The sequence below is a fragment of the Paramacrobiotus metropolitanus genome, unplaced genomic scaffold, assembly GCF_019649055.1.
Source record: "Paramacrobiotus metropolitanus isolate TYO unplaced genomic scaffold, Prichtersi_v1.0 Parri_scaffold0000016, whole genome shotgun sequence".
NCBI lineage: Eukaryota > Metazoa > Tardigrada > Eutardigrada > Parachela > Macrobiotidae > Paramacrobiotus > Paramacrobiotus metropolitanus.
The window spans coordinates 979,849-1,005,293 of NW_026570236.1; the positions used below are offsets into that span (position 1 = coordinate 979,849).

The following is a 25,445-nucleotide window of genomic DNA, read 5'->3' on the forward strand; positions in this document are numbered from 1 at the left end:
TTTGTGTTATGACATTGAAAATGATCTTCTCTCTGTTCTGTGTCTCGAGAAGGATTTTATTACCGGTCAGTGTGCTCGTAAAGTTTGGAATGCACGGCAATAAAAGTGTGGAATGTGTTTGCACAGGTGTGTGTACATAGCGTTTTTTCCGTCTCCCTATTCCCTATCAAAAGTTTGTTTACTTAAGGTTTTTTACTTCTCCCTGTTCCCTATCAAAATGGTTTTACGATTTGTGTACTCAAGGGATTCGTGTAGCACCTGTATCTACTGAGGGATCTTTAATTAAAGACATTATCTTAGAAGCTAAAATAAACTTTGAGTTTCATTAGCAAAAAACGAACACAAACAGTAATAAGTAAATGAAAGTAAGTAATAATAATTAATAAACAACAATAACAATGACAATAAGGTTAAAATGAAAATAAATTTTCCTAATTTTAGGCAATTTAAATATTTCAGTTAATGTACAGTGTACTTATATTGCCGAATAAAATCGCTCTGCGGCAACGAGCCGTAGCGTTAAGCCAACGCTGAAACTACAAAAATGTGTTTCAAACGCTGTTTTTGTTTCGTTTTCAAGAACTTGCTAATTTTTTACAATTTTTAAACTTTCTAGGATACAATGTAGGAAACAGGTGTTCGCCAAACTGTAACAGTACCTTCTTTAGGCAATCATTTATTTGCTCGGATATACTGTGGTTGTTGTTAATTTATCATTGTTGTGATTGTGAAAATAAGACTAAGTCAAACAAAAGAATGTTCTAGCCAAATTAGATAAACGTTATTGTTTACAACAATTACGCCTGTTGCGGTAAAAAAAAACATCCAGTATGGATGTTTTAAAGATTGATTTTTAGTTTCTAAATATTTTAGATATTCGCTGGGGTTCGCTGGTTAGACAGTGGGAGTGGGACTTCTGTTGCTACTTAGGCAAAGGTTAGGGATATTCGCCGGTTAAACAGGGTGGAAGGAATTTTCGCCGATCAGACAAAGGAGAAGAATTTTCGCCGGCCAGGCAAGGGGAGAGGGATTTTTTCCGGTTAAACAGTGAAGAAGGGAATTTTGCCGGTTAGACAAAGGGGTACAAATATATAGTATAGATTCATAGTAGTTTATTGAATTACAATAAAATTTTTCAAAATGCAGTACTTCTATTATGTACTTATATATTATTAAAACCACAAACAAAATTCAATCCCTCTCAATTCACCTTTCATTCGGCGGATCTTTTTTTTGGCAACTAAGACTTCAGTGCTATTATACTCACTGTGTATAAGCAATCCCGATTTTTGTTTTGCTGGGTCGTTTAAAGCAAAACCCAATTCTCAGTTTCTAAAATTCGACGTTTCCAAACCAAGGCCGGAGGCCGAGGGTTGCCTTGTTATTACAATCCTCACTCCGCCGTTTTTTTCGCCTTTTTTGCCCGACATCTCCTCCCACACCCTTCGACGTTTCTACCTCCACGATAGCTTAAAAAACGCGTAAATTCGCATAGGGTGCCATTAAGGTTTTTATTTGGCGCACTTTTTACTCCCGAAATTACGAAACTTTTTTGATTCGAATTTCGCCTATTGGCTGAATCAGTAAGCACTAACGGCGAATAGGCGGAATCAGTTATTATTATTGCAAAAAGAATCACTATGGCAACACAGTACGTAATACCAACACATTTTTGCAAAGTGCTGTTACAGAAAAAACGATGGGTGGAAACAATTGACATCTTGCGAATCGAGGATGTGTACATTAATATCTTTGTATTAGCCAGTTCAAAACGAACAGCATTTACAAAAAGACAGCATCAGAAGATTATTTTCTTAAAAACCAAAGTACGAAAATTCGGAAATACGCAAAAATGTTCTTGCGGAATTCCCGCCTAGAAACATTAATTGGTTTAAATTATAGCTAAAAAATAGATTCAAACTAGCGGTCGTTGCGAACCACATCATTGCACGAGCATGAGCGCCAATACCACTGGGAAATGGTACTGCAATAGTGGAACTGGAATAGTGTGGCGTACACTCTTCATGGCTTCAGACAGATTATATGCTCCTGACGAAGAAATGGATGCAAACAACGTCAAGGGAAAATCGGGAGCAGATAAACCGAAAACGAAGAGAGGAAGACCCAGGAAAGAGGATAAAGATTTCGAAACAGCAGTTACAATAAAGTTGAACGCAGAAGCTGGGAATTTGGTAGAAAGGGCACCAGCGACAGGAGCTGAAACTGAGGCAGCAGAACGCGCTTCGCAAAAGGATTTCGAATTGTATCAACAGCCTTTTTTTAGTGCCAGTGCCAAACATGCAATTTGGCCTGTCACCAGGAACACTCAATGTCCCTGAAAACATGCAGCCGGTAAGCAGCAGTCGATCCCAGGCAGTGATCGAATATGCGACCGAAAGAAGTTAGTGTGCCGTTACCCGATCAGATTTGCCAGTTTTTACGAGACGATAAAACGATGAACCGATTCTCAGTTGAAATGATCGATGCGGAATTTGTTAAGCGTCGACTGGTTACCGATATTCATGTAACGCGGCTGATTATGAGCACGTTGTTTAAGAATTTGAAAGTACAGTAATGGTAGGATTTGAAGATGGCGTTCCGAGGTATATGGTTCTAAGTCGACCGAGCGATCATACGAAGCACTCCTGGCCAGCAAATATCGGTGCGATGATTCGACATTTGAATAAGCCGGGTGGTGCTTAAGTATTCTCGTACTTTATTATACAGCGATAATTATTGTTATATGAATACTGATTATCTGTGCCAGGACTTCGGCCCCTGTCCTTTGAGGCGAAGGATCTCGGCTTCTACTTCATCAATTTTGTTGCTTCAAAGCACATTAAAATTCTCTAGGTGTAGCGGTGGATCCAAGATTGTTGAATTTTTTCCAAATTCGTTTGTCTAGGTCCAGTGGTCAATCATAAGCTTGTTAACATGGACGCGATAAGAAATGCACACTGTTCTAACACAACTTGACCCAGAACAGTAGAAATATCTGAGCTGGTACTAGTACTTAACAATAAGTACGAGTACCTGAACAATACAAAGTAAAAAATTCATGTAACTTAACACGTTAGTCATCATTACGGTAGTCATCATTGCAAGTTATATAATACAGTATCTATATACTGTCACGGTGTCTGCTCGATGTATTGAGCAGCCGCCCTCGGTGACTGCTGGTCTATGTTTCATGCATTTCCTATGGAAATGCTCAGTTTATTGCTTCCTTTTCCCCTAATTTCTGTATTTTTACCCTTTTGGGCAATAAACTCTTCTTTTGTGGGAAACCCGTGTTCTCCCACCTCCAGATTTCTCTGTTATTTCGAGGGGGTGTTAGACCTTCCTCGTGACAATACTGTATGTACAAGTAGACAGTTCGTGTTTCGATTAACTTATGACGTGTGGAGAGGAGTACGTACGAGGATTCCACCGTACATCCACTGACTGTCCGCCTTTACCTGCAAGTACAACGTCGGATATCAGTTAATCAGTTCTGTGATTTGTTATTCAGTCATGGCTTAGCGGTGTATTTGATGTTTACTTCTGCTAGTCTATAAATTCTCATGTCGTCTCTAATGTCGGGAGCAGTCTTGATATTCAGACTTCAAGACAACTTACTTTTAACTTTCCTTGTGTTGTGCATATGATTGTGTGTTAGCGAAGTAAAGCATCTTCTGTGATTATCGACGTTCGTAATTGTACTCGGATTATAGCGTGGTAAACACGGTATGCTCGTGCTTCGTCCGACCCGCATGTGTATCGACCGGAAGTTAGGAGTATCCAGCACAATTGCTTAGGGATTCCAGATCTTCGTGTTCCTGATTGTTTCATCCAGTTTCTACTGTAACAGTTGATTTAAGAGTCTGCTCTACCGATTGAGATTTAGGCAGGGAGGAAGGCTTTCTCGTACACTCTCGTCTTCCACGACATAGTGCTACCGGATGGCTGTAAGCCCCTTCTATCACGACACTTATATAAAGTGTATCATAATATTACTACTTATTTTTTAATAGTCATCGGCCAATATTCATCCGTGCTGGGCTTGTTTAAATACAGATATGTACTTAATTTAATAATAGTAATGATATTAGTAATATTATGGTACTGTATATCGATTATCGATGTACTGCACCACATACTGTACTTTATGCACGCAAAATGCACAGCATCGTAGCTGTCCTAAAACGAGATACGGTGTACTATATATATATATATATATATATATATATAGGGGGCAAAAGTAAACGTGTTCCACCGTTCCCCTGTACTGCTGCCGTCACCCGACTGGAGTTTGACGTTGTGGCTGAACATGGCGCTTACGTACCGCGCCAGATTTAACCATAAGTATTGCCGTAACGTCACACTCCAGGCGGGTGACGGCAGCAGTACAGGGGAACGGTGGAACGCGTTTACTTTCGCCCCTTATATATATATATATAACGTTGTATTATATACATAGTTACTTGAATGAATTAGTGCACACTTACAGAAAACATAAATGTATATAGAAAACCATCACGAACTGGATACTATACGTATGCGGACTCGTATAAAGATTGCATCTACAACCGCTTTGGATGAAGCAGCGTAAATTTCTATAAACATTATATAAATATTTATTTACTAAACCCTGCATCGCACTCCGAGTTAGCTGGCTTATTTTTTGTAATATCCCCATCCCCTTTGGGTATCCTAATCCGCCGTATCCTTGATTGTATAATCCATTATTAAAGGGATGGCCGAAGCCGTTGTAAAGGCCACCATGCATGCACGAGGTCACCAAAATCCCCGCCAAGCACATCTCCACCGTAGGGGCCACCATAGCCCCCGTAAGTATAGGATTTTTTATACACTTACTGTAGTGCATTTTCGTAATAATTAGTGCTAATTATAGTTCACATAGTGCAGCAGATGCGGTTTAATCTATAACCAACTATTCAAAAAATTAATTAAGTTATAGACTTGTGGCAAATCAAATATGCCGGCGGTGTCAGAACGGATATCGATGTTCATGTTTTGTCACTAGTTTTATGTACTTGATACGAGTACTTACCGATATACGAACACACGATAAAGATGACAACAAGAGCCATAATGTTCATGTTGCTATTCCCTCCAGGTCAAAAAAGTATCATTACCAGCGCCGAACTCTAAAAGCCGAAAAGCGGTTACGAAAATTTGCCAAAATAAAAATTTTTTGAAGCCCGAATTAGGCCAAAGGAAGGAAATTTTCAGAACAGAAAGTCTATTCAAAAACACGAAACAACAAAAAACTAATGAAAAAGCAGACGACTGCTTTTGCTTAAGACATCGAATACTTTTGCTTAAGACCTTCAGATATGCTTATCATCCGAATTGTGAGACCAAAATAAATACTACAGAAAAATCTACTTACGCCGTTCGTGCGTCTTCATCGCCGCTATCGTCGTCATCTCATAACCTTCCATATTACTGCCAGATGGCTGTGCCGTTGTGAGGCAAAATTTAAAAGGAAATGTCTATAGGCACCCCATTTCAGCCCCGTTATCTGTAGGCATCCCCCTATTTTCCGTTACTATTTTTTAAGGTCGAGTTTTCTCAACAATAACAGAGAATTTTTAGAAAGTGATTGCACTCCCACTCCCAGCTAAGTTTCCAGTTGTGCAGCGACAGTTGCCTGGCACGAATCAATGCGGGCCAATGGTCTGCGCTTGGTAGTAAAGGAATTGTGGAAGGGCACCTCCGCCGCACCTGCCAGAGAATCCATGCTGGCCGATCGGCCAAACGAGGCGCAATTTATTAATTTATCGGTGTTTGTATCAAATCCAAGAGTTTTAATAAACCCGAAAACTTTCCATCCTCTTTTTGACCCGAAAAATAAACGATGTCTTGAGGCGCTTGAGCTAACCAAGCGTAAGGAATTACTGATCTGTCTATTGGCCAAAATATTGTTTGCGGTTACGCTCGACATTGTAGAGCCGATTTTGCGGCCGATAAGCAGCTCAAGCGGTTACTTATAATAGCTGAATGCTGAGTGGAAATTCGGCGTGATTGACTGGCATGAGTTTTAGCAGACTGGTGGATAGCGGTAGTCTCTCCATACTTCCGCACGCGACGCAACGCGATACGAGCATGCCGCCACCTCGGGACATCTCATTCCGTGACATGGTTGATAATACTGATATACTCGTAAATGATAATAACGACCCCGCGGGTGATACAAATGGACTGCTACACGATCAAATGTGACCACGCAAGCAACTGCGACGCGGCACTACTAATATAATACCATGCCGCACATTACCGTCAATTTCGCACCAAATTCTTTACTTTAGGATGGCGGTCATTGCTTTCAAGTTGTTAGGCGCATGGAAGCCATTTAAATCCCAGTATTTTCAAATTTACGGAAAGATTGTTTTTGCTGCGAATAAATTCCGTATCATTACGGTAACAAAAAGTTCAAGCGGAACTGTAAGAAGAATCTCTTTTGAATAAAAGGACAATAGAATCCTTTCGTTTTATTTGCTGCTCCGCTCATTATGCTGCGCTCCCTCGCGCCGCAACTCGGCATCGCCTTCGGTTTCGGTGGAAACGGTAGTTTGCTACCGTATAATCATGTAACAAAAGGGTTAAGCTGAACTGTAAGAAGAATCTCTTCGGAATAGCAGGACAATAGAATCCTCTTGTTTTACTTGCTGCTCCGCTCGCTGCGCTGCGCTTGCTCGCGCCGCAGCTCGGCGTAGCCTACGGTTTCCACTTCCGTATCATCACGGTAACAGAAAGTTTAAGCTGAACTGTAAGAAGAATCTCTTCAGAACAGCAGGACAATAGAATCCGCTCGTTTTACTTGCTGCTCCGCTCGCTGCGCTGCGCTTGCTCGCGCCGCAGCTCGGCGTCGCCTTTGGCTCCGCCTTCTGTTCGTGCGACCGTATCGTTACAGTAACAAAAAGTTTAAGTGAAACTGCAAGAAGAATCTTGAGCGTACGGACCAACCACAAGGACTCCCGCCTTGGGGTCAAGCAACACTCCCAGTTAGCAGAGATGGAATTGGCATCCGCCGGTCAGAAGAATTATCCCTACCAGCCTTCCTGACTTCGATTTATTCTGTTTCCGGTCTGCTGTCCGCGCTGCTCCCTACCCACGGTATTACCGACGTCGCCGGCGCAGTGGAGTCCTGGAAACTAAATGCCCGTCAGGCTGAAATTCCCGAACCCGCTTTCCGGAAGTCTCAAAAGCCGTGGGACATGCTTTTATGCAACGTTCCCTTTCTACTCTGTTGCAGGTGTTCGAGGGCGATGAAGTCAATACAGCACGCCTGCTTGCCCAGTCCAGGCCAGAAGCCGGCATCTGGTTAAACGCCCAACCTTCCGCCCACATCGGCAACCTGCCGGGAGACGACAAACTCATGATCAGTGCTGGTCTTCGCCATGGCGCTACGATTTGCGAACCTCATGATTGCGTCAAATGTCTCAAACGCGTGGATGGTTACGGGCATCATGGGCTGTCATGTGTCTTCTCCGCCGGACGACACACGCGCCACGGCGGATTAAATAGCATCATTTGTCGAGCATGTGTATCTGCCGGCGTGCCTGCAAAACCGGAGCCTCGTGGTACTTCTCACACCACGGAGCGCCGTCCGGACGGCTGCACGGCATTTGCCTGGAAACGTGGACTGTGCCTAGCATGGGACGTGACATGTGTAGACACGGTTGCGCCGTCACATGTCAAAGCCACCTCGATCACAGCGGGAGCGGCCGCCGTGCAAGCAGAGTATAAAAAATCCAGATTTGATTTGTACCTGGTTGGCCGCTACCTGTTCGCTTCAATCGCCTTTGAAACCCTGGGCCCGTGGGGCCGTCAGCAGTCGCAATTGCCAAAGAACTGGGGAAAAGATTTCAGCAGCCAACCGGCGAAGCACGCTCGCATTAGTTTTTACGTCAGCGTTTGTCGATAGATGTTCAACGGGGTAATGCGGTGTCTGTGCTGGGCACTGGGCACGATGGAAGGCCTGGGTAAGCTGAAAGAAATTTTCCTGTTGTAATTTTTGTTTCTTTCTTTATTTTGCCAAGTTTGATTTGACCAATAAAGTCACATACCTTCAGATTAACAGAACAACAGAACTTTTGTTTTGCTTGCAGCTCCGCTTGTTTTGCTGCGCTCGCTTGCGCCACGTTTTGGCGTCTCCTTCGGCTACGCCTTTAGTTTCAACAGTAAAGGGACATGATACATTATCAAAAACAGACACAGTTACGGGAACTTGTTACAGTTAGGCAAACGTATCACTTATTACTGATAACGCTTGGTTTGAATGGTAACGCCGGTAGCGGTAACGCGCAACGATGAACCATCAGAATATGAACAACAACAGCGGCAATGCAGGTAACAGTGTTAACGTTAGTAATGGAGTAATAACTCCTGACTTCGCTGGGTTTCTTAAATAGATGTTTCGCTATGGCAACGTTTCAAAACTATTTCCAAAAATTGCGCAGAAGCCTTAGAATCGTTTTGATTTTGTTTAATATTTTACAACTTCTCGAATGTGCGCTTCCTAAGCGTACTCCTTCAAATAAATTTGTAACTTGCAAGGCCCGTGAGCGCGAATTTCTGTAGTTCATCTTCGATGAATAACGGCGTTAGTCATTCTAAATCCATTTCAGGTTAGGTTTTTTCAGAATTTTTACATTAAGTTTATTTAAGCAAAAATTAAATGATTGTTCGGGCTGCAACTCGGCGGCGCCCTCAGCTCATTTATAAAAGCGGTTAATTAATAAAGTAAAAGCGTTTCATTAAGGCAACTGTTTATCTAAAGGGTAGCAGCAACGGTTGCGGAAACCCAAAACGGTGACAATAACATGCACGGTAATCCATTACGGTAACGGTTACAATGACAGTATCCCGCCATAGTAATCCATTACAAAACAGGTTGCGGTAACGGTAACCCGTTACCCGAAGGATTAATTATTATAGAAATTCGGTAATGATCACCCGTTGCATAAAAAGTATTCTGTTATGGTAACAGTAATCCTCGTCTAAGGTAACGTATTGCGGTTACGGTAATTTTACTGATAGTAATTAGAAATGTTTGCGAGAGCTCTTCACGGTAAAAGTTACCTGTTGCGGGACCCGTAAACATACTGTAATGACACAGGTTTAAGGAACACGAAAATACCCTAGGTCTGCTTGCAAGCACCCGGGGCCTGCAGCTACGTTTAAAGCTGCTCACTCAGCACTGAAAATTGAAATTAATTAAAAATAGAATCAGATTTCGAACTTGCTATTGCTCATTACGGGCAACTATTTCAGTCTATATTACTCCTTCTTTTCTGGATATCCATGATTATTTAAAATGTTATGTTACGAGAACTGAAATGGCAAATTCGCATTGCTTACTGGCCAACATTGTGATTCTACTGCAGTGCTGAATTGTGTGCCAGTGGCTGCCCCTGGCCAGGGGGTGCTCTAGGGGCAACGTTGTCCCTCTGCGTTTCTGCAGGTTCTGTTAGGTTTTCTCTGTACTGTATCGTTTGTTTTGGTTTTCTCAGTGCTTAGATTCTTGATTCAATCATTATCAGGCAGTCCGAATTTGCCTGTGGTGATTTGCACGAGCCTCAACATCTACCAATGATCATAATTATTTCAAGGTAGGCTGCCGTTCCATGACGCTCTAGGTTAGGACGCTGATGGATTTCTCTAGGTTTTCAAAATTAATGCATTCAGAATTGGGCACTGTTTTTGACTGGATATCCAAAAAAAGAAGAAAAAATATCGCTCGACGACAGTTGACGTAAAAGCTTTTAGAAATCTAGGTGATTATTCGTAAAGTTCCCTGCAGTTGTGAACAGCATTGTCAGTGAACGAGTTTGAATGTAACTGCAGGCCCCGGGTGCTTGCAAGCAGACCTAGGGTATTTTCGTGTTCCTTAAACCTGTGTCATTACAGTAAAACACTCCACAACCTACACCGGGCAAAATCTTCGGACCGGGTCCATAAAACGAGCTACTTCTACACTTGTACAGCGGACTCTTCATAAAAATGCATAAGTATGTAAGATTGAAAAATGTATAAGTAGTTCCCAAACGTCAATTCCCTAAAACGACACCAACCAAGGGTAGCTAAAAAACCTTCCCGGGTCCAAATTTTACGGCCACCCGTATATCACTGCGAGTTCGTCAATAATGACCAGGTTATATTTTACTTTACCGTTCCCCAGTACTTCTCCACCCGGAAATCGCTGAAAAAATCCGCCCTGGGTCCAAATTTTTGTACCCCCGGTACATTACTACGGCGGGATCGTCAATAATGACCGGGTTATAATTTACGTCACGGTTTCCCAAAAACGCTCCACCCGGGGATCGTTAAAATAATCCGCCCCGGGTACAAATTTCCGGACCCTTCGTACATTATTACGGCGGGTTCGTCAAAAATGACCGGGCAATAATTTACGTCACGGTTCCCAAAAAACGCTCCACCCGGGGGTCGTAAAAAAAACCCGCCCCGGGTCCAAATTTCCGGGCCCCCCGTACATTACTCGGCGGGTTCGTCACTAATGACCGGGTTAAAATTTACGTCACGGTTCCCCAAAAACGCTCCACCCAGGAGTCGCGAAAAAAATCCGCCCCGGGTCCAAATTTTCGGACCCCCCGTACATTACTACGGCGGCGGGTTCGTCAATAATGACCGGGTTATAATTTCGTCAATAATGACTGGACCCCGGGAACACGGCTCTCCGGTTCGTCACGTCACACATTTTAAATTAAAAACGCTTCGCTCGCTCGCTTGATTAGGGTTTGTAGAATTAACGTCACTGTCTTTACATCGCAGAAAAAAAGGGGGTCAGCATGCAAATCACAATTCTATACTGTACGCGAATCTATTTATACTGCAAGTCTGCAACAATTTGTGCATGCAACGAAACAGTAAATACGTTTTTTGTTTTTGCTGTTATTGTTTTATTCCTTACGGCTTACAGTACAGGTACTTGTACATCAAGTTATTCGCGTATCGTACTCGTGCATCCTACACATATTATTGTAATAAGCCATAACAATGATATTACCGACGCGAACCATAACCTTTTGTAATCCTCAAAATTATCATAATTAGAGGCACCTCATTTCAACGTTCAACAAAATTACTATAAGTACAATCTAGTCAAATGTGCAGTATGTAACATCTACGCTATATTTTACTCTGTACAGTGTACAGGTACCTAGTCACCTATCTCTCAAATAACAGTACTGTGACACTGTCCATAATGGATTACGAGTATTCGTAGATTTTTTGCTCGGATTATAGCGGTAAAGCTCGTACTTCTGCTTTTTCCTACTTGAACCGTAGTTAACCGCGATTGGAAAAAACGATTTGCGAGCGGCGCCTTCTGCCAATGATGATAAAAGCCTCTGAAGATAACTAGGAATTAGTAAGTGTTCACCCAGAGACTCTCAGAAACGTTTTAAAACTGGCCGATAACTTCTTACCAATTTGAACCTAATCGTTTTACACTTAGAGTGTAAAACGATTAGGTCACAAATTTGACACCACGAAGTCAATGTACCACCCGATTTCAGTGACATTTCACTAATCAACAACCGCATTTCCGGAGGTAGTAGTAGTAGGTACCAATACCGGCAATATAGACCCTCTGCTCAAGACATCAGAAGAAATCCAACTGGCAAAATACTATACTTTTCATCTTTAATGTATCCAACTCGATCGAAATGATTATGTCAACAAATAACAAATCAGCGCTGCGCAAGCTAAAGACAAGCTACAGAGTACAACCGACCACCACACCTCAATAAAAGCTGAAAATAATGCACTTCTGTACAAATTCTAAGTACTGTACTGCACAAGATATTAACAGGGGATGCGCTGAGCGCCAAAAGCGATTAAAGAAAGTGATTAAAAACTTGAGCGATTAAGAGTTTTACGAATTACCAGGAGCGGCTCGACTCAGAACTCGGACTCAGAACGCTACTATTGGTAGGTTTCGAGCAACCTCCTAGTGGCAGTTTTTAATCACTACCGATTAAGAAACTTTCGATTAAATTAAAGAAATTCGCGAATTTCTTTAATCGGTTGGTAGCAGACCGATTAAAAACTCGAGCGATTAAAATGTTTCTCTGGAACACCTTTTTAATCACTTTTCTTTAATCGCTCAGAATAAATTGCTTAGCGCACTCCCCTGTAAATTTAGACCTACAAAAACGGGAAACTGACGCTTACGCGCCCCAAAATTGTAAAATATACCAACAATCCGGAACAACATTCAGATACAAACCACACATTACTCAGAAATCGACATGTAAAAATACAATACCGATAAACAAGCACAAAGCCACAATTCCCACAAACAATCTCGTGCACGGCTGACTCCCTCAGATCTGCAGCGTGTCCCTTTTGAGACGAAGGGATTTCACCCAGGAACTATTCTGGATGCTCTCCAGCGGCATTCGTTCGTTCCCCTTCAGCTTCAGCATTCCCTGGATCATCCAGCGGGCGTCTCGTGATACGTATGTTGGAATCTGGTATTTTAACTTGGTAATCCTCTCATACAACTTTTCATGGTTTTCACTTTGGTTTTGGTCTTCAAATGGGGCGGAACCGACAAGGAGTTCATACCTGAAATTGCAAAAATAAAATACAGTAACCAGACAATAAACTTATTTTACATGTGTATCACAGAGTCGCAGACCACCTGTAACTTTTCTTGGAAGACATAACATAAGCACTTTCTGCATAAAGCGAAATTCGGAGCAGTGTGATATGTACTCATTACTCGATGCAAAGCGATGTTGAATTATTTTACAGTTTTACTTATTGAACAATTTAGAGCATACTCTGCCTGAATGCGGTGCTGGTCTCCTAGAATAAAATTTTTCACTAATTCCGTTAACAGAAACGTGCATTTTCAATCAACTTCCATTTCGTCATGTTTAACTGAACAGCGCAGTGGTAGTAGCCAAACGTTAATCATTCACTGAAGAATTCAAAATTAAAAGTGCCAGTTTCGTGCAAAAACGCTTTCACAACAGACTTCTGCAAGTATTGAAAGACAACTTACATCAAAACACCGACACACCAAATATCGGCGGTTTTGTTGTGTTGGCGCGTTGTTATCATTTCCGGTGGCAAGTAATCCGGTGTACCGCACACTGTGCGACGGTTTTTATTACCAGCTGCATTGACTGACCAACCGAAATCAGCCAGCTTCAGCTCTCCGTAGCCTAAAACAGTGTGATCAAGATAGCGAAAGTACTGCACAGACACCAACCTACTGTAGCAAGACCAAATACAATAATATGCTCAATAATTAATAAGACACTTACCACCCAAAAGCAAATTCTCAGGTTTGATGTCGCGATGAATAATGTTTTTCGAGTGACAGTAGATCAGCGCGTCCGTCAACTCAGCGATATACTGTTAAAGAAAAGAAATTACGATTGCCACGAATGGCCCACGATCAAAATTATATCGCAAAATAACCGTTTTAAACTACCGAATCATAAGCTGTTGTCCATGGCTAGCTCTTCAACCATTTTGAAACGTGAACGAAGTGGTTTAAAAAGTGGAAACCGTACCAAAAAAAATATAACAAAATACAAAAAACACCCTTTACGGCACAGTATATTACTAACAATTAATGATGAGTCGTAAACATTTGAAAACTTCAGAAAATCGGTTAACAAAAGTGACAAAACGGAAGGGAAAATTTAAAACCAGAATTTTAATACACTTCACTAATTATTGTCATTACATAGTACGCAATGCTCATTGCTCAATACACATGTTAGAATTGTTACGATTAAATTGTATCATTTTTCTAACTGATACGCCAGCAACAAGTTATCAAATTAACAAAAAAAACTTCCAATCGCCTGGAAAGACATTAATAGGAGCTGGCTACTGTAGTTCGATAAAAAAATAATAATAAAATAATAAATCCACCGAAATCTCCCTCCAGGCAGTGAATAACCGTGGAATTTTTAATTTTTTACTACCAGAACATTTTTGTATATCTATCTCACCGTAACTGCCTCCGGCTCCTGAAATCTTATAGCCGTTCGCAGTTTTTTAAACAGCTCCCCACACGCCGCATACTCCAGGATCAAATACACCCGCTGCTGATCCCAGAACACGCCGTACATCTGCAGAATATTGGGATGCCGCAGCCGTGCCTGGATCTCGATCTCGCGGCGCAGCGTCTGCTCCTGTTTATTGTCCAGCAGCTCTTTCTTGAACAGCACCTTCAGCGCCACAATATAATCCGATTTCTTCTCCTTGGCCAGGTAGACCCGGCCGAATTTCCCCTTGCCCAGGGGACGGCCGATGTCGAAATCTCTGTACGACCATTTGCGCACGGTTCTCTTTCTAGCGTCGTTCTCTTTGAAGGAGCCGGTGGATGTGGCGGATGCCCCGCAATCGGTGGACCGCGCGGAGGGAATGGCGGGGATGATCGGTCGGTTAACTGGTCGGCTGAGCGCTGGAGTTTGGAAATCCAAGGCTCGTCTGTTGCAAAAAGTCAAACGCAATCGCTATTTCGCTCTTTACGCTGTGCGTTCTATTTCGTTGCTATTATAATAGTATTATTTTACAGCACAGGGAGCACGCGTCCAAGCAAGGATGCTGGGAAGGATAAGATTTCCACTTACTGCTCGAATCGTTGAGTTAAAACTGTGACGGTCTTCTTAATATCCATATCGCTCGGAATACTATTCATGAAAACTCCAGAGCTTCGAAGCAACAATTTCTCAACCATGCGCAAATGTTAGGTTCCTTTGAAAATACACAGGCCAACATACAACTTACAGAAATTAACAGAAAACGATTACAAGAACAGAACTTGACGCACCATGATAACTTGGACGGAGATAAAGTATGTAACTATAAAAAAGCTTTAAAGTAAAACCTAAAATGGCTTCGAAGCGTACGAAAAATTTCGCTGTTTTGAGTTTTGACTTTTGAGTTATTTTATGCGTTTCAGGCTTTCAGTTGCCGTTTGCCAACGCTTTTGTTACTATCGAGGCTACGCTTTCCATTTCCAATTTAACTTCCGTTTCCAGTTCCCGTCGGTGGATGCCAATCACGCAGCTACCGTCTATAGAGGGTCGCCGTTTCCCAATGATTGAGCGCTGGAAGTCGCATGTATGACTCACGACCTAATGGAAATCCATTTCCGCCGACCGATTTCCGCTTTTATTGTCAGTGCAACAAGTTTGCTCTGCGAGTCTTCAACGCTCTACAAAGTACAAACTACAAGCCTACATTATTTTTAGTTTAGAACTTTAGCACAAAGAAAAAGCCTACAAATCTTTGCTTATCCCTTGATTTTGATTCTTGAACTGTTTCTCTGAGTCTTTTATGACTTTGCCTTGAGGTAACTTGCTAATCCTTCGCTCCACTGTTAAACCATCAGCGAGAATGGAGAATCATGATAGTTTCCCTGAAAACGACGAGCGCCAAGCTGCACTGGCTAGACTCGAACAGGCCTTCTCCAGACTGAAAGCCCACACTGATGAGCGCCAGCAGGATAAAGCGGCGAAGAATGCCGAAATCCAGAAACTCCAGGCTACACTACTAAATAAACGTCAGGAGCTAAAGTTGCTGGAAGAACAGGCAAAGTAAGTTTTTCGAACGTGTAACCAGTAACTTCTGCAACTCTTGCGTGGGACTAGACTTATCTCCGATTTATTATTACTGTAACTCTTGACGATGATACTGTAACTGGTAAACATAAGCTATGACATAAGAATATGACGATACATTGTAATGCCAGTAATATTAATGCTGAATGCTTAAAACGATACACGATACATCAACTGACGATACATTATAATGGGTAGCGGTTTTCCTTTTTAGTTCAGTATTACTTTAGGGTTTTTTTATCACTTACCAAAAAAGAATTAATGGAAATACTGTTTTTATTGAGAAAAAGTTTATCTTTGAATTTTTAATCAAAATTAAACTTAAAACTGCCGCGCTTTGTTCGGGTTTTTTATCGCTTATCGAAAAAAGAATTACTGGAAATACTTTTTTGTTTTTATTAAAAAGCTTAGCTATGGTTTTTTGAATCGAAATTCGGTTGGTACGGACTTATTACCGTTTAAAACTAGTTTTGTTGTGTAGGAAACTGGAGGATTGTCAAACTGTGGAGGTGGTTCAGAAAGAAGCGGAACTGGCGGAGGAAACGAAGGCACTTGCTGAACTGGAAAACCAGTTGAATATCTCCAGGTGAGCAACAACTCCGAATGTCTTTCGAACAAGCTTACCTCCTCGTAGAACGTCTGTACGGCCATAACCGTTTGGTTTTTGTTTTTAGTGAACTGGTTGATTTGACACAGAAATGTGTGCGGCTGGAGTGCAAATTTAAAGATGAGGAAAAGCCCGCTGAAGTCACGAGTGCTTGTAAGTCCACTGTCTAATTGAATGTAAGTCCATTGAATCGAATTGATTATTGCTTGACGGACTGAAGTTTTTGTCCGTGAAACAGAAATAATTTTCAGCCCCTTTGCTGTATATTGATGATTTTACATTTTTACTAATGATTTTCCGGTTTTTGCTCTTTACAAATTCCGTCTTTTTTTTAAAATCCAGGAATACTTAAACATTATTTTGTAAATTACTGCTGCAGATTACTGTTTTATAAATTTCATTTTGTAGATGAGGTAATTTTAGAAGAGAATAATTGTTCTACAAAAAGGTGGAGTAAGTAAAGCTTCGTTTTATCATTTATGGCAGCGACATCTTCATAACCATTATCCCCGCGCATCGATGCTTTCATTACTTTGCGCTCGGTGTAGTAAAGAAGAATGATCTTTTTAATTAACAAATTTTTTTCTCTTTAAAGCTAGTATTCTCACTCTCTAGTGGGCGCTGATACAGTTATAAAATTCAATATCACAATGAAAGATTTGTTCTGTGTTCTCTGGCAGCGTTTTCATTGCATGTAGCAACGCTCCTACCATTTCACATGTCTGTTTGACTGGTGACTAGTCTGACAACAATTAAGTGTAATTCCTTTATTGCAGTTTTGATGCGGTACAGCGGGAAACAGAACGCATTCGTTCCGACGCGCTGTGTTCCGATGGGTTTGCCATACGATGCGGCACAGGTGGGGATGTTGTGGCAATGGTTGGAGGAAATTGTGCAGAAGGAAGAAGCGCTGGAGCACAAGAAAGACCAGCACATGGATCTGCTCAGCACCGATGTTCACATGGTCGAGTAAGGCGGACGCCTGGAACGCCACGTGCTGATTAACGGCATTTTTCAGGAAGATTAGATGCCTTGTCGCCTGTCGGTTTCCGGCATTTATTTCTTTGGAGATCTTCCCTGCTGATCCTGCGTGATGACGAATATTTGGTCTCTTTTACCAGCGCTGTTTCTGCATGTTATTACTCAGTTTTATTTTATATTGGTTTGCCCGTTTGCATGTCGTATTTTAGGCGACAGTTTGTGCTACAAAAGTTGCGAGCAGATTGGGTTGAATTCGGACTTGGTCTGGTTGATGCACTTTTTTGGGATCGGGTCGCGCCTGTCATATAACGATGGCGCGTTGAGCAGAATGGTTAATGTGCCCACCAGCACACCGATCCCGAATAAAATCAGGAACAGCCGATCGATCACGCGGGCGACGTACTTCCAGTCTTGAATGCTCTGTAAAAGGCAAATATCGGTTCATCGCACAGGTTAATCCATAATATCTATATAATAAAAATAACAATTTTATAAATATGCTTTAGCCTTTAAGTAAATTTAGTGTGTCAAATTGGAATACTACAGTAATTTACTAAATGTTAATTAATAGTAGCAATACTGGTACCGGTAATTAAATTTTCTAGCAGACTTAGCGGACAATGACATTCCGATGGCACTTAATTTAATTTAACACTTGTGAATGCCGAATGGTAATTAAACAGGTTACCATCAGTACATACATTCTGCCTATCAAGTTCCCTTTAAATTATTACAGTATATTACTTACAGAAACCACGAAAACTTTAAGATTGACTTACATTTTCCTGTTCTTTATTGTCACGGTATTTGTCCGCGATGTACTTGAGTCCCTCAATGGCCCGCTGCACTTCCGGTGAATAGGTGTGCTCCAATTGGAATTCCGTGCTGACCGGCAATGGGTCATCGTCGTAGGAATACGATGCCACGGACAGTTCATCCGGTTCCAGAGTGCGCGCCGCACTGTACTCGCTGCGCTTGACAAACTTCTCCCGCTCTTTATCGACGCGGCTTTTGTACTCGAATTTGGGAGCGTATTGCCGGGGTCGTTGGATGCGGATGATACGCGGTAGAATATCCACGAAGACACGGCGTATCCACGGGGACATTTTATAGTGCGTGCTAGGATTGCGGAACTGTGAACACCCCCATCGTACGTATTAGCTGCGGAAGAAGGATAGCTGTCGTCATTGCAAGAAATAAAACCTTTACATGAACGTCCAATACGGCGACGGTAATCATGATGCTGAGCGTTACTAGTACCATGGTGAATACTAGATATTTTCCAATGAGGGGTACAGCAAGACTGGTTGGCGGCACATTCTGTAATAAAAAACGACGTCGTCAAGATCGATCGTACTGGCCGCTTCGCGCGCATTATTTTTGTTTTACGAAAAACGAAGGTGATTATACGTGAAGACGTTTGTTGAAAAACTGGACCCCAGGTAATCGGTAATCAAAGTCTTAACAGTAAATTTAATTTTGCAGATTGTTTATGCATAAGTTTCGGATGACATTGTCCCTGGTATAACCGCCCTTGCACTACAGCCAACGATACAAGACGTCACGCAACATATTGCAACATAATACTCGTATATCGGTTGCATGTTTTGCGTAAGTGTCTGTCCATCGGTAATACGAGTACTAGCAAAGTGAACAAACTACAAATGTACGAGTACTCCAAATTTTGTAACATTTTTATCCATCATAACAATTACGCAGCTTTCCATTAATAAAATATACGCAGCAAGGAGTTCATTAACGATGGTTTTTAGAGCTGCGTACGATAAAGCGTTATTTCGATGCTACTATCCTAACTGCAGTGAGATAGGTACTTACTTCGGCAAGGAGAAGAAAGAACACGGTGAGGGACATCAGTACGGAAATGCTCAATGTAATCTGCAAATTGCATTAGATAAGCAGTTAATTAATCACCAAATTAAAATGTAAAAGGTTGTTGGAACTGACCTTTTCACCACTGTCGCTGGGCAGATAAAATACTAGCACCGTCAGGAACGATATGGCCACACAAGGAAAAATCATATTCACTGCAAGAAAAGCACACTTCTAACTAATTCATGTTTTGTATATACGCGAGTATGGGATCTTTCGGAAATGGACAGATAAGATTTTTTCTGTCTAATATTTTGCCGTTTTACCGGTGAAGTACATGGTCTTCCGACGGATGGAGAATTCGTACGTGATATCGATGTACGGCTCGGGACAGCACGAGTACGAAATTGCACTGCGTTTGGCGGTGACCTTTTCAAAGCAAATCGTTCATTTGGTACGAGTAAATAAAATACGTCGTTCTCGGTTCTAAACTACATAACTTTCTTCCGGCTTTCAGTGCAAGTTTGCAGATACCAGATGTTCATAGCAAAATTATTCTAAAAGTCAGTTTGGTATGACAGGAAACGTATTAAATGATACGAGATATATCATTCAGTTCTCATAACGCCGTTACAAGCTAACGCCTATATCACAAAAATGTTAAAAGCCGGGAAGGCATCCTTACTTTCATGATATCCCATTCAATGCTGAGATAGTATTCCGATAAGTCCATACCGTCAGGAATAGTGGTGTTGTCGTCCACATAACCGTGCAACGGCAACAGATTGATCTTGAAACCATCGTAGCTCCATGTTCCGAACTACAATATGTACAGAGCCAGTAAGATATGCACAAATAAATTCATAGTAAATTTCATGCATTCATTGCCGTCAGACAAAAAACTGAGGAACTCCTATAGTTTACAGTATTTACAGTATAAATATTATTTGCAGGGATACGCCAGGCTTGATTTATTACAACTTCCATGATTTACTGTAGATATTTAAATTATGAGACTACACAGTCAGTTTGAAAAGCTTGCAGTACTCCGTAAAAGATGTCACGGTTATTCATGAAATCGATCGCGTTAGATTTTTTGCCGTGCTACGGCGCGCTGGATAATGCGTATGTTAAATTTTATAAAGACTATTGTGTTATCGCTTCCACGTGCCATCGATGGGAAATTTCTGACGACCAGGGTCAATCTAATCAATACGCTCACTTTTTCTGAAAATGCATATATGTGGATGTCGAAGCAGACTCACCTTAAGCCTACAGGTTTGTTCGTCCTGAAAATAAAATCTGGCTTTAGTTAAATGCGTTCCAAACCCTTTTTGGAATTAATTATTCGGTTTTTAAGCAAAATAAAATGTGGGATGCCGAATTACTACTGTACTATATCTTGGGTGCAAGAGGAAGCATAGCAGCCTGCACTTACGTAAGGAAAGTATTCCACGAAGATCATACAGTAGCTAGAAGCAATGAAAACGATTTTATTTTAATGTACAAAATACGTGCTGGATTAAATGAGAAGTAAATAAATAACAAGGGAAACTTTATGAACTCCTTAAATGCTTTACCTACGATAAATAGCCGGTGGCTCCCAGATCAGTTCGCCAGTATATCGCACAACGGCACGCGTTTTCAGCGTTATTTCATAATTCCCATCAGCGCTGCAATTTTTCAAAATCAAGCATATAAACTCCGGCAGGGAAAGTTTGCTAAATTTTACGGCATAAGTATTTTCAAGTAAGTAAACTTTATTCAAAACTTATAATGCTATTACAATTGTACGCTAGACTGCATATCATTTCGGCTTCACACTATAAAAGGTTTTTCTAAAACAATCTACTTCCCAAATCGCCATTTTTACATTCATATACATTATCGCACATGCTGTTCATATAATGTATTGTACAAAGTATCTGTGCTATACAATAATTATACTTATTATAAAGAACGATGTCCGGTGTCCATAACGTGTCGCTGAGGATTTGAATGGTCTCGATCCCATCGTATTCTTTCGGATCCCAAGTTAGACGGTAATCTTTCCATTGCTGCATCAGAACCCTTCTCGTTTTATTTAACCATACATATGTAATTCATTTTTCTTCTTAATGGTTAATTCTCAAGACAACAGACGCAATTAACCCACCTGACGAAGCCACACATTTGTCATAACTGAAATAAACCCAAAAAATTATCGGTATCATCCTACGAATATCCAGTTCGTTATGGTTTTCTACATACATTTATGTTTTCTGTAATTGTGCACCTATTCACTCAAGTAACTATACAATATATACACGGATAATACACCGTATCTCGTTTTATGACAGCTACGACGCTCTGCATCTTGCGTGTATAAAATACAATATGTCTGCAGCACATCGGTATGTAGTACTTAAGCAATAATTATCGCTGTATAATAAAGTACGAGTATACTTAAGCAGACTTAAGCAATGTATAAGCATTGACGCTGTATAAGCAATCGATTATTGTAAATAAATGTGTTGCCGATTATTCGACTTACCTACTTGATTGACCTCATCCTACAACAACAATTCAGAAAATGACAATTAAACGGGTAAACAGAATGTAATTATATAGTACTTAGTCAGGTGTGAAGTTGTAATTAATGAAAAAGGCTAAATATTGAAAAGTTAATTATTGGGAACGATGCGGTTGTCCTCCCTGTAGCTGGTCGTTAAAGTTAGTTTATCACATTTCCATCTGGAAGAAATTTTAAAATTCCGATCAATCAGTCGGTGTAAAATTAGAACGACAACATTTGTGCTCTGGCTAATAGCCCGAAAATTGTGCGCCGACACATAGCAGTTTAACACTTGCGCTAAAAATAATTGTGCTGACATCGGAGAAGGCCGGTTCACTTGCTTTTAAAACTGAACGCAAGCAAAATCTCTAACAACCAGCAGAAAAAGGATGCTCTCTTTTCTGCGCAATTATTGCATATTTTATAAGTAAAGCACTGCTCCTAGTGTGCCCACTGCGCACAGTTTAGCTAACTACATATTTGATTTATACAAACAGTACAATTTATTTGGAAATTTTGCATTGGTTCTAGCCCAGTTTTTTTCTGCACCAAAATTGTGCACGAGTTGTTGCATAATTGTATTCATATGAATGGCCAAAATCATTTTCCGTTTTTGAAGCAAAAATTATACAGCAGCATTTTTGTAGCTCAACAAAATTTCACTGGCAGCTTATTCAGTTTAGATAAAAACGGTATATACGTACTGTTCAATTCTAATATCACAAAATTTGAATCATATACTGACTAACTGCGGCGCAAAAGCTATTAATTAAAACGTGCAAGTACAGATCTGCTTACCACGTCGATCAGTTGTGTTAGTTTGACTCCCAAGAAGACATCAAGTGGCATCGTATCATTCTCCACCGGACGAACTAGTTTATTGTAATCCCGCATAAGCCACTCATATAATCGTCGACCATCCGAATTGGCCGCAATCAAACTGGGCAATACCAACACAACAATCGCCGACAAATGGCTAAATCCCATTTTATCCCGGTTAGACCCAATGGGTACGTGCAAAAATATTGGCATGCGATTGTCAGTACTTTCGGCGCACAATGTGAAATTTCATTAATTTTGATACTTCGCGGTCCAGTCGGAAAAGTGTATACGTAGGTACACACATATGAAAGATCAGTGTGCCACGCAGATTTTCGGGAATCATCAAACTTTTACGCCCGAGTTTGAAGTGATCTTGAAACCGGCAAAACAATCCAGTCGGGAAAATGTAAGAAAACCTGAAAACATAACATATCAAAGGTTAGGCTTTACTGTATAATGCGGCATTGCATTAAAAAAAGTGAGCACCGCATCCACCGATCGATTTTTTTGGATCGATACATCCTAAATCACAAACAAGGATTTTCTGCATAATATGTATTATAATTTGTGTGTCCGTCACCGCATCAGTCTGCGTGCGTAATACCAAGAATGACCACCAAATTCTAATGTACATAGTAATTAATCAAATTAAACAGCAAATTTTAATAGATCCCAATTCTGCTTTGGTTTCTCTTAAATTTGAAAATATTATATAGCGTAGTTTGATTGGATTAAAAATAAATTAAAATAAATTTAAAACAGTATTTTCCGTTAATTATCGTCACATATTATGCTTTGCAATACCATAAACAGCTTCCGTAGAAAAAAAATAGCAGTATTTTGAAGGCACTTTTCGTTTAATAAAAACTATAACCGGGCATAAAGATCAACAAAACATAACCGGTAACACAAAGATTTCCGCTACCGGACTTTCAACCAGCCAGACTGTTTAATTTATAATTAACTTTTTTCTTGTTACCTAACAGAATGGTTGTCAGCTTTTTCTTGGTATGAGCAAAAAAACGTATTCTTAGATAAAACGAACTTATAGGTAATTATTGCTTACCGCAATCGGATTTCCGGCAAGTGGGAGCTCTGGGATCAACGTTTAAAGCAGCACTAGAGGCGTCTTTTCACATATCCGGCTGAATGTGGGACCGGGATTCCCATGCACATATATATATTGTCAAGAGGGTCACCACAGACGTTAAGATAAAAAGGTTTGATGCATCTTGGCCAACATCAACACCGGCTAAGACGACACTCGGGCAGACGTAAATATAATATGCACTGCCACTGCCAGGCCCAGACTCGACCAAATATTAACCCATAGAAAAATCGAAGAGTTGAGAGTTCATGTGAAACTGAAGGATCTTTCTGCAAATATTGTGCCAGGGCTTCTCCAGATGTTTGGTTTGATTAATGGGCCACCGCTGTACAGTAGACGTCTTAAGTAAATTTCTCCATGGTCCACATTTTAAAAATATTCACCAATAAAAATTCATGGATCATCCCGAATATATCGTGTATATCCGGTTTGAATCACAACTGCAGCACATCTTTATTGCTATTCTGTATTGATCACAAGATTATGCAATCCCAATTTTGTGACACACTGCACCTTCATAATCATTCGCTAGATTTACTTTTTGCGATTAATTTCGACGATACGGATATGGATTCTTCGGATTCGTGATACCATTCAAATTTATAGAGACTACAGTACTTCAGCTTTTTTGTAGCGGTAGTTTTAATTTGCACAATACATACACGGCGGTTTAGCGCCTCTTAAATTATACGTCAAATATAATCAGCATTTCAGGGCTGCATTATATATTGATCGCTCTCTTACTAAATTTACATTCTGTTAATCTCACTTTTTCGTTGATCTATAGCTGTTATACCTTGTACTACACAGAAACATTAGATTTTCATTACTTACACATTTTATGGAAATAGCTTGGATACATGATTTTGCGCACTAACATGTGCGGAACAGAAAAGGCTACGCATATCGATAATTATTAAGCAACATATCAGTAATTTCCACGCATATCAGTCATTTCCACGGCATCAGTAATTATTAAGCAACATGCTCAGCGATTTAACTAGGCCGCGATTCTACAGCCGATATACAAAATTAATTGGGATAAACCGATACGTTCAGCCAGCTATAATAACCAAATCACGTACGCAGCGGGAAATTCAATTCAAATGATTACACCATGCCTAATTGTTTTCCCATGATACCTTCGGTGTTATCAGTAGGAGAACCGATTTCCCGCATGTGGTATCGCTTGCTGATCCTACCCTAGGATTTCTGGCTTGTTTCCGGACGAATAATTGTGGAGGCGTCGAATCTCACTGCCTCGTTGCCGGCCGGCATCAGTTTTTCGACTGGAAAGGATTACACACGCCGAGAGTCCAGAGAACAAGGTCGAAGATGCCGAAATGTACAACCATCATTCACAGACATTATACTCGTAGAATCGATATCGCACATTTAGTTGCTTTAATATTCTTTATGATCGACGTGATGTATGATGTATTGTACAGAAATTAGAAATACAGTACGAGCTCGTACTGTATCATAATATTATGTAGAAAGAAGCGACACTTATTGTACGCGTACGAATACCGCTCCGAGGTTTAACGGCCCTTACATAATATAATTAATTTTAACCTTTAAGCACCGTTCCGCAACAGATTTGACACCGATCAAGCATTTGTTCCGAACGTTTATCACACATGTACGGTGATGTACCTAGTATGGTATATTAACATTACATTATTTAGAAAAGTAAATTACTGATTCGATAAATGTAAAAACAATAGATCCGGCAAACACGTGCAATGTCTAGCCGACTGCACTTTATCCTCGTGTATAGATATATGCTTGATTTACTCGATCGTAGTATTAATTTCTGCGGTTTTACGATAAATAAAGGGCATGCAGCCATGCATCTTGTATTTGATAATGAGAGAGCGAAAGTACTCACCGAAACATCTATAGACAAATTAGTTATAA

At 40.7% G+C, this 25,445-nt stretch overlaps 3 protein-coding genes across 8 annotated transcripts; 1 reads left to right on the top strand and 2 right to left on the bottom strand.

The window, feature by feature from the left end:
- Positions 1-11,688: 11,688 nt before the first annotated feature.
- Positions 11,689-14,943, bottom strand: LOC129585357 (uncharacterized). 2 transcript variants are annotated; one of them, XM_055478001.1, is made up of 6 exons: positions 14,831-14,942; positions 14,631-14,754; positions 14,007-14,487; positions 13,308-13,398; positions 13,043-13,205; positions 11,689-12,600 (listed from the first exon to the last, which is right to left on the bottom strand). In XM_055478001.1, the coding sequence occupies exons 2-6, from the start codon at positions 14,735-14,737 to the stop codon at positions 12,357-12,359; spliced, it is 1,086 nt and encodes a 361-aa protein (XP_055333976.1). In that variant the 5' UTR covers positions 14,738-14,754; positions 14,831-14,942; the 3' UTR covers positions 11,689-12,356. The 2 variants fall into 2 exon arrangements, with proteins under 2 accessions (XP_055333976.1, XP_055333975.1); XM_055478000.1 differs by having other exon boundaries at positions 14,631-14,943.
- On the top strand, positions 13,946-17,584 carry LOC129585360 (uncharacterized). 3 transcript variants are annotated; one of them, XM_055478005.1, is made up of 7 exons: positions 13,946-14,267; positions 14,354-14,499; positions 14,576-14,854; positions 14,963-15,599; positions 16,105-16,209; positions 16,298-16,383; positions 17,007-17,584. In XM_055478005.1, the coding sequence occupies exons 4-7, from the start codon at positions 15,400-15,402 to the stop codon at positions 17,201-17,203; spliced, it is 588 nt and encodes a 195-aa protein (XP_055333980.1). In that variant the 5' UTR covers positions 13,946-14,267; positions 14,354-14,499; positions 14,576-14,854; positions 14,963-15,399; the 3' UTR covers positions 17,204-17,584. The 3 variants fall into 3 exon arrangements, with proteins under 3 accessions (XP_055333980.1, XP_055333978.1, XP_055333979.1); XM_055478003.1 differs by having other exon boundaries at positions 14,371-14,499; XM_055478004.1 differs by having other exon boundaries at positions 13,946-14,499.
- On the bottom strand, positions 16,825-24,897 carry LOC129585355 (acetylcholine receptor subunit alpha-like 1). 3 transcript variants are annotated; one of them, XM_055477998.1, is made up of 16 exons: positions 24,668-24,897; positions 23,484-23,850; positions 22,394-22,833; positions 21,579-21,593; positions 21,197-21,222; positions 20,989-21,098; positions 20,622-20,714; positions 20,480-20,513; positions 20,307-20,330; positions 19,727-19,861; positions 19,368-19,470; positions 19,177-19,256; positions 19,048-19,107; positions 18,421-18,531; positions 17,991-18,344; positions 16,825-17,631 (listed from the first exon to the last, which is right to left on the bottom strand). In XM_055477998.1, the coding sequence occupies exons 5-16, from the start codon at positions 21,218-21,220 to the stop codon at positions 17,434-17,436; spliced, it is 1,326 nt and encodes a 441-aa protein (XP_055333973.1). In that variant the 5' UTR covers positions 21,221-21,222; positions 21,579-21,593; positions 22,394-22,833; positions 23,484-23,850; positions 24,668-24,897; the 3' UTR covers positions 16,825-17,433. The 3 variants fall into 3 exon arrangements, with proteins under 3 accessions (XP_055333973.1, XP_055333971.1, XP_055333972.1); XM_055477996.1 differs by having other exon boundaries at positions 16,828-17,631; positions 21,575-21,593; XM_055477997.1 differs by lacking the exon at positions 24,668-24,897 and adding an exon at positions 24,360-24,392 and having other exon boundaries at positions 16,828-17,631; positions 21,575-21,593.
- Positions 24,898-25,445: the final 548 nt, after the last annotated feature.

Coding starts and splice junctions, on each gene's coding strand:
- LOC129585355 (XM_055477996.1), bottom strand. CDS start 22,627: ATGCCAATATTTTTGCACGTACCCATTGGGTCTAACCGGGATAAAATG. Junction 20,715..20,988: donor GACATCGTTCTTTATAATAA/GTATAATTATTG, acceptor GAAAAATTGCAG/CGCTGATGGGAATTATGAAA. Junction 18,345..18,420: donor TCGCCGTATTGGACGTTCAT/GTAAAGGTTTTA, acceptor GGGTGTTCACAG/TTCCGCAATCCTAGCACGCA.
- LOC129585360 (XM_055478004.1), top strand. CDS start 15,400: ATGGAGAATCATGATAGTTTCCCTGAAAACGACGAGCGCCAAGCTGCA. Junction 15,600..16,104: donor TTGCTGGAAGAACAGGCAAA/GTAAGTTTTTCG, acceptor TTTGTTGTGTAG/GAAACTGGAGGATTGTCAAA. Junction 16,210..16,297: donor AACCAGTTGAATATCTCCAG/GTGAGCAACAAC, acceptor TTTTGTTTTTAG/TGAACTGGTTGATTTGACAC.
- LOC129585357 (XM_055478000.1), bottom strand. CDS start 14,737: ATGGTTGAGAAATTGTTGCTTCGAAGCTCTGGAGTTTTCATGAATAGT. Junction 14,488..14,630: donor TTAACTCAACGATTCGAGCA/GTAAGTGGAAAT, acceptor TTTTTGCAACAG/ACGAGCCTTGGATTTCCAAA. Junction 13,399..14,006: donor AGGAGCCGGAGGCAGTTACG/GTGAGATAGATA, acceptor TTTCTTTAACAG/TATATCGCTGAGTTGACGGA.